At 34.2% G+C, this 12,500-nt stretch overlaps 1 protein-coding gene across 4 annotated transcripts in view; it reads left to right on the forward strand.

Annotated features, from left to right (window-relative positions):
- Positions 1-12,500, forward strand: part of LOC135210896 (neural-cadherin-like) — a 481,919-nt gene that overhangs the window by 403,810 nt on the left and 65,609 nt on the right. For all 4 annotated transcript variants that reach the window (XM_064243833.1, XM_064243830.1, XM_064243831.1 and 1 more), the window contains 2 exons: positions 724-838; positions 2,779-2,949. In XM_064243833.1, the coding sequence (XP_064099903.1) occupies positions 724-838; positions 2,779-2,949 (286 nt within the window). The remainder of the gene's footprint in view (positions 1-723; positions 839-2,778; positions 2,950-12,500) is intronic.

The following is a 12,500-nucleotide window of genomic DNA, read 5'->3' on the forward strand; positions in this document are numbered from 1 at the left end:
GAAAGATTGTAAGGTTATCAGGAAAACATTTAGGTTACAGGTTTCAAGTTTTTGTTCACGCTTTAAGCATTCTTTTGTGTTCACAGTTGTATAGTCGTTTTAGCCTGACCATTATTTAGTGTCACGTAGTATCTACGTGCAACGTGGAAACGCTGGATATATGTAGTGTTTAGCTCGATAATGGTTTTCTAGGATTGATGAACTTCAAATCAACTATTAGTATTTTAGTTATTCTTGAAAAATGCTAAATTTGGAATTTTCCATTGATGAGCTCCGTTGATAAATTTATATTTAATTGTTGAGTCGAATTTCTAGAATTTTATGTAATAATTGCCTTTGTATTGCTGTTTTATATGCTATTTTGATTTCATTTTAAATGGTGATAGTGCTCGTTTTAATGATTAAGAAGCCTAAGCAATATTTTTTAAGGATGGTAATGACATTTTGGAGTCATTTTTTGTGATGGAGAAGTCTAATAATGAAAACGAATATTTAAATGATTTACGGCGATAATAAAGTCTTTGAATTATTTATATAATGATCCTAAGTCTTTGAATTATTTATGTGATAATGAGTCTTATGATTAGTATTGCTAATGCTGATGATGAAGTCAAAATTATTTTTGAGTTGTTAATCAACAAGTGATGTAATTGTCTGATTATTCAGAAATGGCAAATTGATATCTAATTCGCTCTGATAACGATATCTCGTGTATGTCCACAGACGGCAGGACAACTCCGACGTGTGTCACGACAGCACAGGCGTGACTGTTTTTGTCGCGACCAGGAATCTGGATTTCGAAACGATCCAGGAATACACCCTGACGATCCAATTAATAGTGAGTATTTACACGATCCTCAGATTCTGGGAGCTCAGTTCCTTTTTCTCTAATATTTCCAACTCTTTTTGAGTGAAAGGCAACGGCGAGGTAACCCACAGCATCAGTCAAGTATTCATCGCTAATGTTTCTATTCCTGTTAATGATCAATTATGGAGTGCTCTTCCTTTCTGTGTTTTTCTCGGAGGCTAATATTTCTGTTCTTTATCTTGTTTGCAACTGACCTTGGTTAGTGAGGGATTTTCGTGGCCCGTTCCACTGGTTCAGCACTCAGGACAGATTTCTACTTGTGGTTTTTTTCCTTTTCGTTTATATAACCGAGTTCTCTGAAGGCGTATTCTTTTCCTTTTACTCTGAATTAATGTTTTCATTTCACTGATTTAGCTCCCATGTTTCCCTTACTATTTTCACTGCTTTCATTCCGCTTAATGTTAACTGTTTTGTTTGGGAGTCAAGTTTTAAATTTTTCACTAGTGCAAAATAACTTATTGATAAGTAATATTGAATGCTTTATGTAATGCTTTTATTCTGTGTGATTTAATTGCGTTGTATTTGTTTTGTCAGACATTGAATCCTTCAGCGTCATTATATATTTTTCCAAGATCTATGATTTTCTCTTGTTTGCTCCTCGCGATTCTTTCCTCTGCTGATGTAACTCAGTACGAGCTCCATTTGTTTTTATTTTGCATTTTTTCCTTCTTTTGGTTTCCTTTTTATTTCCGTTTCATGGTGAATGGCACACTAAATTTTATAGTCGTTTTTTATTCTTTTCTTTCCAGTTTTACTTTGCTTTTCTAATCAGAGTTTGGTGATGGTTTTCAGTGGCAGAAAATGATAGAGAAATGATGATGATATTGAAAATGTTGAGAGAAATTGATGATGATATTGAAAATGTTGAGAGAAATGATGATGATGTGATGAAAATGATTGATACATGATGATGATATGAAAATGATATGATGTGAGAGAAATGATGATATATTGAAAAGTTTGAGAGAAAGATGAGAATTGAAAATGGTGATAGAAAAAAACCATAAATTAAAGAAAAAAACCGGTTAGTATAATGTTAACGATAACAATATTGAGCGTTGGAGTTAAAGTGAAACTGTGTATTTGAGCATATCGTTATCGCAATTAAGCTTGGAATTCCAGCGGCTGGATACAAAATTATTTTATAATAATCACAGGGTTATATATTTCACTTGTTTCAGTGATGTCACCAAAATTTTATTAGTTGACCCAACGGAAGGGGAAGTATTTGTGATATACCAATGCGCTAATCAGTGATGGAGATAGTATTTATAGGCACCATTTTAAATACATAATAATCGTAGGCACATCAATTAGAATATATACGTATAGAGCATTTTCTGTGTGCTTTGGGCAGGGGAAACGCAGGTAAATAGTTGAGTGAAATGAATATGCTCTAAGAAATGACATGTACTCTTCTGATGTCAAAGGAAATTAGTTTATAAATTTAATTCTTGACGAAGATAGATTTCTGGGGGCGATATTATTTCTCTTAAGTCTTTCACGTACAGTTTCGGATGTTAAGTTCATTGGACATTTAGTTATTTGAACATGTTTTTATCCTGCTTCGTTTCTACGGAGGTTTATGAATACTCATTATAATGTTGAAGTATTTCTAGTAAGATATCAATTTGGTTTTGCAGCTGCAATATTTCTGCTGAGGTTTACAAAGATCCCATTACAATATGAAAATTGTTTTTTGATGATTAGGATAATATACATCTACTTTTGAATTCAAGGTGAAGTATGCCATTAGGTTTCGTACACTTTAAACGAATTTTACAGTTATTTTACGTTGCCACCGACCTAATGTAAAATATATTGATTTTCAATATTTTTTAAACAATTTGTTTAAGGTCACTAACGAAAATTTCTTCTAATCCCCAATGCTCCTTCCTTTCAAATTTCAGAATGATCACAACGCTCGAGCAGAGAAGAAGATCCAAGTGAGCATTCTGGACGTCAATGACAACGCTCCTCTTCTCCAGCCCTTCGACGGAGCTGTCCTGGAGAACATCGACAGCATGCTCATCACCACCATCAAGGCCCACGACAAGGACGTCTCCCCACAGTTCAGACAGGTATGGATCACCACACTCTCACTAGGATATAAAATTCTCTCTCTCTCACTCTCGCTTTACGTATTATTATTGTGTGAGGTAATGTCTCATTACCTTTATAGGTTTGGAAAAGCATAATTGGCTTCAGAGCAATTCCACACTGGCAGTTGTAAGGTAGGGTTTAAATAGAAGCGCCCTTCCCTTTTGACCTGATAGCGGTGTTGTTTTGCACAGAGACATAGAATAAAAAAAATATTTACAATGTTATTACTACGACACTAGAGAATGCCAAGCATCAATTGTAAGTTTCCTGAGAAAAGCATCTTTTATACGTAATAAGTACACACATCATACATACATACACACGCATACACACACACACACATATATATATAAGTATATTATATATATATAATATATATATATATATATATATATATGTATATATATATATATATATATATATATATATATATATATATATATAGATTATATAATCTATATATATATATAGATATATAATATATTATTGTTTTAATTTGCGTATATCTATGTATATATATATATATAATATATATATATATATACATATGTATGTGTGTGTGTGTGTATGCGTGTGAATGTATGTATGATGTTGTATTTATTACGTATAAAAGATGCTTTTCTCAGGAAACTTACAATTGATGCTTGGCATTCTCTAGTGTCGTAGCAATAACATTGCAAATATTCTATATATATATATATATATATATATATATATATATATATATATATATATATATATGTTTTACATGTGTATATCTACGCGTGTATATATGTGTCATATATATATATATATATATATATATATATATATATATATATATATATATATAAGGTAGAGTTCTCAGGAAACTCACAATTGATGCTTGGTATACTCTGATGTAGCAATTCATTGGGAATGATGGCACCATGTAATATAAACATTAATATATCACAGATGGACTGTTAACGTAAAAAATTCAGTCTATCAGAGAAATAGAGAATTACTACTATCAGGTAATGTGCGTAAGGTGTTTTGCATATGAACTATACCTTAAAGCTGTCGATGTGAAATTACTCTGAAGCCAATTATATATATATATATATATATATATATATATATATATATATATATATATATATATGCTTAAAAATCACGTAGATGCACGTGACTTCATAAATAGCGAATCCCACCACGGGAAATGATAGACAGGACGGATCCAAGCGCTTTCGTCTTTATTCAGACATCGTCAAGTAGCTCCTTGACGATGTCTGAATAAAGACGAAAGCGCTTGGATTCCTGTCTATCATTTCCCGTGGTATTCGCTTATATATATATATATAATATATATATATATATATATATATATATATATATATATATATATGCAAAGACACGGAGGTACAATACAAATCTTGATTGGAACCGGTTCCTTCGTCGTATTGGTATCATCAGACTATGTTAATAGGTCGAAAGTACTAGCTCTAATCAAGTTTTTCCATTTTCTCTCTGTGCTAAATGCATATCTTATGGTCATCACGTGTACTATCGCATTATTTTCTTTACAAACGCATAATATATATATATAATATATATATATATATATATATATATATATATAAGTATATATATATATATATATATATATATATATATATATATATATATATATATATTATATATATGTGTGTGTGTGTGTGTGTGTGTGTGTGTGTGTGTGTGTGCTGTGTTGAATCCACGAGAAGGACGATATTAATTCGGTGGACATATACGAAAATATATTATTTCCGAGGTAGAGCGAACTGGAAATTTGTAGCTCATGGCATATATATATATATGCACACACAAATTCACAACAATTAAGCCCCAATTATCTTCTAACTATACCTCGGGAATATAGCTTCCAAGGGGAATTATGATTGGTGATAGCTTCGTTACCAGGGAATTTCGAACCGCTGCCTGGAGTAGAACCAACTATATACAATGACTTTGACCACTGAACCGTCAAGAGAGGTGGAGGTGTGTTAATTTCCATTCTAAGTACTAAATCTGAATTCGATATCAGTGGCCATATCACTGTAAATCATAGTTTCTGAATCAGGTAGCAATTTGAATCCCACTGTTGACGAAGCACTTATCAGTTGTAATTCTTCTTGGTTACAAATTATTCCCTGGATATTAATCGGTATTTGTTCTTTAACATTTGTGAAATGAAAATATGGTGTGATGAATGTAACAAAAATTCATTAGTCACACGTTACAGACTTGCCAGTCAGCTATTATGTTGGATGTGGGTTGGTATCGATTCTGAGTACAAAACATGAATTCGACAAGCAAATGCATAGCAGAGCGGATATCAACGTGTACCTTTCTTGATGGCTTAGTGGTCAGAGTCACTGTTCATTTTTTCCTTGATAACTTAGTTACAAAAAAGGCAAGCAAAGTGAGATGTCTAAATGTCAAATCAAGTATTTATCGTGAGTTTGTAGATAAGCAATTGAACATTATAATTCGGTCGTTTCTTAAAAACTTAACTGGTTGCTGTGAAGAAAATTAAATAATAAAGTGAAAAAGACAGAAATGATACTGTATGAAGGAAAAAGAATAAGAATGGGGTAGTAAGAATAATGAAAAATTGAATAAATAAAAATGACTTTATGGCGAACGGTAGTAGACAATAACACAAACAGAAAGCTACATAAAATCGCAAACTTATGCTATAAAATTTTTAGTGCTGAATTTACGTTGTTATTCAACCACAATTATATAAGAGAAAAAATTTTCCCTAAAAGAGTAAATATCTATATACCTATATATTTTATATATATACACGTACATTTAGAAATATATATCATATACTGTATAAAGGTTAATTTGTATGTGTTTGTATATTTGCGCGTTACAGAAATCCGAACCGTTGGACTGATCTAGATAAAATTCGGCAATCCCCTTTGCTTTCTAACGTATGTGGAAACCGCTTGACCGACCTAAATAAAATTTGGCACGTGGCCATCATTTGACCCAACTTAGAAAATAGGGTAGCTTTCAAACCCATACCCCCTTCCACTTCCCCCCTACCCTTTGTTACAAGCGAAGCAAAGTCTCACTGGAAACTGGCTCATTTCTGGCGGTCCGGCCCTAACGCTATTCAAACGCAAATATCTCCAAAGGTATTGAAAATAAAAGAAAAACCCTTTGGGCAGATAAAACCTAACATATTTAAATTTCATCCCATAAATTCACATTAAAATTGTTTTGATTGTTGTGTTAGTTCTTAGCGCTATTCAAATGCTAATATCTAAAAAAATATTGAAGATAAAAGAAAATTTCTTTTGGCAGATAAAACCTTACATCTTTAAATTTCATTCTATATAAGGTTTATTTTTAAAATATCATAAATTCCCATTTAAATGTTTTAATTATTGCCTTGTGCCCTAACGCTATTCAAATGCTAAAATCTCCGAAAGTATTGAAGATACATCTTTAAATTTCATCCCATATAAGATCTATTTTTAGAATATCATAGATTCCCATTTGAATGATGTTTTAATTATAGTATTATAATTTTCGCCACGGCCCGGCCCTAACACTATTCAAATACTAATATCTCCAAAAGTATTGAAGATAACAGAAAAGTTCCTTCGGCAGATGAAACCTTATACCTTTCAATTTCATCCCATATAAGATTGATTTAAGGATTTAAGACTATTTGAAATGCAATTAACGATAATAATTATGTATCAGAGAGTTCAGAGATGCCTATTTAACCCTTTGATGGTTTAACGTTTAGGGCGTCCTAGGTCACTTATGTGGTGACACAACTTACTGGACAATAGGGTAGGTTTCACTGGAAAATAGGGTAGGTTTCAAACCCATACCCCGTTCCACCTCCTCTTCCCCCTTTCCCTTTGTAAAGTATGGGGCAATTAAACTCTACGGGTTTATCATGCCTAATTTAATTTACTCTATATACCATAGAAATGTATTGTTGATAATGCTTTTCTTTCCTGTGACAACTAATTCTGTATCAAGGTTTGTGTTTAGGTTTAGTGGGGTATGTGTTTAGGTTTAGTGAGGATGTGTTTAGGATTACCAGGAGGTGTGTTTAGGTTTAGCATTGGATATGTTGATGTTTAAAGGGCGATATGTTTAAGTTTATGTGGGGAGGGGGGACGGTTTCAGTTAAGTCGGGGGATGTGTGTTTAGGTTTATTGCGGGGAGTATGTTTGGATGAAATGTACAGTTACCACAGTAATACTTGGATAAAAGGGACTGTCAGTACAGTAATACCTTGGGGACAGTCACCACAGTTATGTATGGATAAAATGGACAGTCACCATAGTAATACCTGGATAAATTGGGGCAGTCAGGACAGTCATACCTGGATAACGGACAGTCAGCACAGTAATATTTGGATATAAGGAACAGTCAGTACAGTAATACCGCCATAAATGAGACAGTCAGTACAGTGATACCTTGATAAAAGGAACAGTTACCACAGTAATACATTGATAAAATGGACAGTCAGTACAATAATACATCGGTAAAAGAGACAGTCACCACAAAGAGGTGCCATAATAATTTTTCTAGTCCTTCAGAGCTTTCCCGGGCAGTGCAGCGTTGGCCAGCTAGTATATATATATATATATATATATATATATATATATATATATATGTATATATATATATATATATATATATATATATATATATATATATATGTATACATATATGTGTGTATGTGTGTGTGTGTGTACACGTTAACACAAACTTTTTACCATAGCACGAGGTGGTTTCCGAGGAAGAGACAAGAACAGTCACAGCCACATTCTTTCTTATATTGCTCAACTGTAGAGGAGCACTTTGCACAAAATTTCCATATCAATCACTTCATGTTGCTATACAAAAATTTCATTAACATTGGATCGAACCCCATACCGTGCATTTCTCATTTATCTAGCTTGCATTCTCGCATAAATTTGGGGTTTGATGACCTTCCTCACCACTACCTCTTTCACTTTATTTGTTCAGCCCTATCTAAGTCTTCATTTCCTCCTTATAAGTAGTGTCAAAATGTACATTTCTTCTTCACCAGCTTAATGCCCTACATTCTTTCCACACGACTGAACCATCTCAAAATACTATGATCCTTCCAGTCCTCCAAATTATCCTTTTGCCATTTCTGTATATCTCCAATTGCATATGACCTCCACAGTTGATCCCCTAACGTGGTATACTGCAAGCATGACTTGAGGTCTCTTTGCAGCGTCCCTTCAGCCACTAGCTGCAGCTCTTTTCGTTCCTTTTACTGTACCTCTGTTCATACTATCTCTCCTCCAACGAATTTTCCACCCTCTCCTAACAATTGTTTCGTTGTGCAGCTGGAAAGTTTTCCTCCGGTTACTCCTTTCAAACCATTAGACTCTCAATTGCCTTCACAGAGATAAATGACTTCACAGTTCCAGCACTTGGCCTCCGGCCCAAAGTTTATATTCCTTTCCATAGTTGACTCCCATAAAGAGGTGTTGGCTCTACAGTCATATCTGACATTACAGTCTTAACTTTCGTAGACGGTCCAAGCTCCTTCCCCTCCAGCTACCTTCATTTTTTCACCAATTAAATGGCTAACTTCATCTCTCATCCTAACATTATACATCAGATATATTTCACATAAAATATTATTGCGAAACTACTACTTCGGTTCTTCTATGCATACTAACATCTACTGCTTCATCTTCCTGGTTTCCATTTACCCCATAATCATTCTTTTTTTCACTTTTACTCTCTTTCCTCACCCTACAAATGCTTTTCAAACTCCCTCACCAGTCATAACAGTATATCTTATAATGCCAAGCGCCATCCATTCCAGACGCCATTCATATCCCATTTTCTTATCTCCCTCTTGTTCACCACGTGTGCTGTCTTTTCCCTTGATTCTCACCTCACTACATAAATAAAGATTTTAAAGAATCTCGAAAACAAAACACACTCATTTTCCAACCTACAAACTAACACTCATTTCATTTCCAGACTGAAACTTTTCTTTTTTTGTCGGCAAATATTAACACCTCCACTGCATTATAATTTTTCTTTTAAGATTCTTATTTGCCATACACGCATTCCTATTATTTTCAAGTCTCGCATAGCTATTTAATAACAAATATGCGATCTGTATCCCTGCTTCTTTCTCTCAGTCCACCCTGTTTTTATTGAATAGTCTTGTCTCATCAATTAGCGTAGCCTTGAGCATCGGCCTTTTAGATTGACAAGATTCCTAAAACCATTCCTAGCGCATGCCTAGGATAGTGTTGTTTACGTTATTTGCATGAATACAAAGGAAATATATTTAATGGCCTTTATGAATCAACTGTGTTACGGCAGGCTAGTTCCTTGAAATCAATCTAATATTCAATGAATTTTATATAAGTAATTATAAACAGCTATATCGAAAGGGCTTTGATTTGATAAGCACGTATGACCACCGAGCCGATATAGCTGGTGTTGCTGAAAATAGAACGATTAAATTTATCATGCGATGCAGCCACCTTAATACCATCCACTTCAGGATTTTGGTTTTATAGCTAAATTTGTCATTTTGGGTTGGCGGTACAAAGCAAGATTTTATTCGCTTTGGAAGTAGAGTTTTAGTAATGAAGTGAATACGTGAATTAAATGACTTGCATATGTGTAACTATCCATCCACTATCATGTGAGCTGTTATGTTATGAATCGTAGTTCGTGAAATTATTTATGTGATATCTACGGGAGGTCATTAGATCTGATTTTTGCAAGAAAAAATGAAGTAGAATCATGGGAAAATTTATGGTGGCTTATCAAGTAATACCAGTTTAGACTTTAAAAGTGGTTCCAAAATTTCATGTTGTATTTTTCTTGATCAGGCTACCCAAATGATGCCGAAAGTTAATACGATATTAATTTCCAGAATTGCCCAAGGAGTTGTGGGTTTTAGCGTTTCACTGCCTTGAAAAGAAAATTTAGTAAGAATAAAACTCCTAACGTCTGTTATAAAAATAGCTGGTGAAGTCGGCCTCAAAGATTAAGTGCGCAAACAATTGTTACACTACTTTATGTCGCTTCTCTTGGCATTTATGAATAATTCCAGAGCAGCAGTAGGTTAGTGGTGGATCTTTAGAATGAAACTTATTTTTTGACTATGAAGACAAACAAAAGACATTTTTTAGGTACCTTATATTTTCTTAGGGAAGTTTATTTTGCCCTTTAGGAAAATGGTATTTAGCTCATCTCCCAATCTTCTACCAAGTCAAGGAGAATTGGCTGCATCCCATTTGACAAGAAATTTATCAGCAGGTGCTCACAAACTGTTTAGTGAAATGAAGGTCTTTTAAACAAATGTGATGAATCATTTATATACCTTATCGGCATCATCATCGCCCCAATGCCATGCGACGCAAAGATACTCTGCGAATTCCGCCACCAATGTCCTTCCCATCCTTTGGCTTTCACCAATCTCCACCCATCTCCAGCCATTCATTCATAGGTCTTAACTAAGTTGGTAGAGGTCTTCCAACTCTTCTGGTGCCTAGATGAGCCCAGCTGCTACTATCACGTACAGTGTTAGTATCTCTCTCTCTCTCTCTCTCTCTCTCTCTCTCTCTCTCTCTCTCTCTCTCTCTCTCTCTCTTCATCATTATCTCCTCTACGTATGGATTGTCTATAGTTACCCTTATGGTATCATTCATCACTTTACCCTTACTCCTAATAGTATTTTTAAAATTACACTGTCATACCATGATTCGAGCTCGAATAACCAAACAAATAGCAAAACGAATTTCCAAATCTTATTCAGCCTTCGTTGGTGTCACTAAATTCCATCTGATGAAAACCTGTTTTGCATATCATTGTTCCTAAGTATTTGAAAGACTCGACCTCATTAAACTTATCTCCAGATAGTGCTGTTTCATCCCTTTGTGTATACTCTGCCCTCATTATTTATGTTTTTTTTCTTTTTTGTACTTGGATCTCAAGACCCAGCTTTCTTGATTTGTGATGGAATCTGTTAATCAAGCTTTGTAGATCGTGTAGCGTTTTGATAATGAAAACAGCATCATCTGCTCACTCCAAACTGATCCTGGGTTTTCCATCTCCAGCCGCCTTTTTTCATTATAAAATCCATGATAAAGGGCAACAACAAAGCTGACATAACATTCCCACTATTAAACTGAAATTCTTTTGATACAGTTCTGTTAACATAACTTTGCGTCTACTATTTACATGGATAGTTTTACATTGTTAACGGGAATACAGTAGTGATGGAACCTTCGATGATATTGATCTGCATGCTGTCAAAAGCCGTCTTGTCTTGTAATCAGTAAAAATCATCAGACTGTAGATTTCAATTTCCATACGCTGCTGAACTTTGTGTCTTAACACAACTAATTGGTCTGTACATTTTCGTCTTTAAACAACTAATTGGTCCATACAAGTTTTGTTTTAACAACTAATTGGTCTGTACACGTACAGGTTTGTCTTAACACTACTAATTGGTTTGTATAACTTATATCTTAACACGACTAATTGGTCTGCACAATGTCTTAACACAACTGATTTTTCTGTACAACTTATGTCTTAACACAACTAAGTGGTCTGTACAACTTTTGTTTTAACAGCTAATTGGTCTGTACAACTTATGTCTTAACACAACTAATTGGTCTGTACAACTTTCGTTTTAACAACTAATTAATCTGTACAACTTTCTCTTCACACAACTAATTGGTCTGTACAACTTTCTCTTCACACAACTAATTGGTCTGTACAACTTATGTATGAACACAACAACTTGGTCTGTACCACTTGTGTAATAACGCAACTAATTGTTCTGTACCTTTTATGTCTTAACACAACTAATATGTCTGTACAATTTATGTCTTTACACAACTAATTGGTCTGTACAACTTTCTTTTAACACAACTAATTGGTCTGTACTTATGTCTTGACACAATTAATTGGTTAGTACAACTAATGTCTTAACACAACTATGCGGTCTGTACCACGTATGTCTTAACATAACTATGTGGTCTGTACCACTTATGTCTTAACACAACTATGTGGTTTGTACCACTTATGTCTCAACATAACTAATCGGTGTGTGTGCTCATATCTTTCCTTAAACGAGCTCAATCCTCTTGAAGCATTTTGTTAATATCTTTCTGAATGTCTTTTCTCCGGCCTTTTGGGAGTGCCCAGACTGAATATTTTCAGCACTGCTGACACAAGTGCAATGACTTTATAGTTACCACAGGCAACCAGGTTACATTTTAGTTGTGCCTTTGCTGTGATAACCAGTTCTCAATTATCAGGTTTTGTTTCCTTGGTCTGCATTCCGAGAAACAGTCTAGTTCATGTACGAGGTATTTATGTTTCTGCATTACTGATACCACATACAAAATCGTGAATTCTTTCATTAATACACTCATGTCTTCTTTAGATTCTGTTATATCAGTCAGATTACCCCATTCATATTTCTTATTTAAAGCCCCTTCCACACGAGGGGCAAAGACACGACGGGCAC

This window comes from Macrobrachium nipponense, chromosome 4 (genome assembly GCF_015104395.2).
Source record: "Macrobrachium nipponense isolate FS-2020 chromosome 4, ASM1510439v2, whole genome shotgun sequence".
NCBI classification, from domain to species: domain Eukaryota; kingdom Metazoa; phylum Arthropoda; class Malacostraca; order Decapoda; family Palaemonidae; genus Macrobrachium; species Macrobrachium nipponense.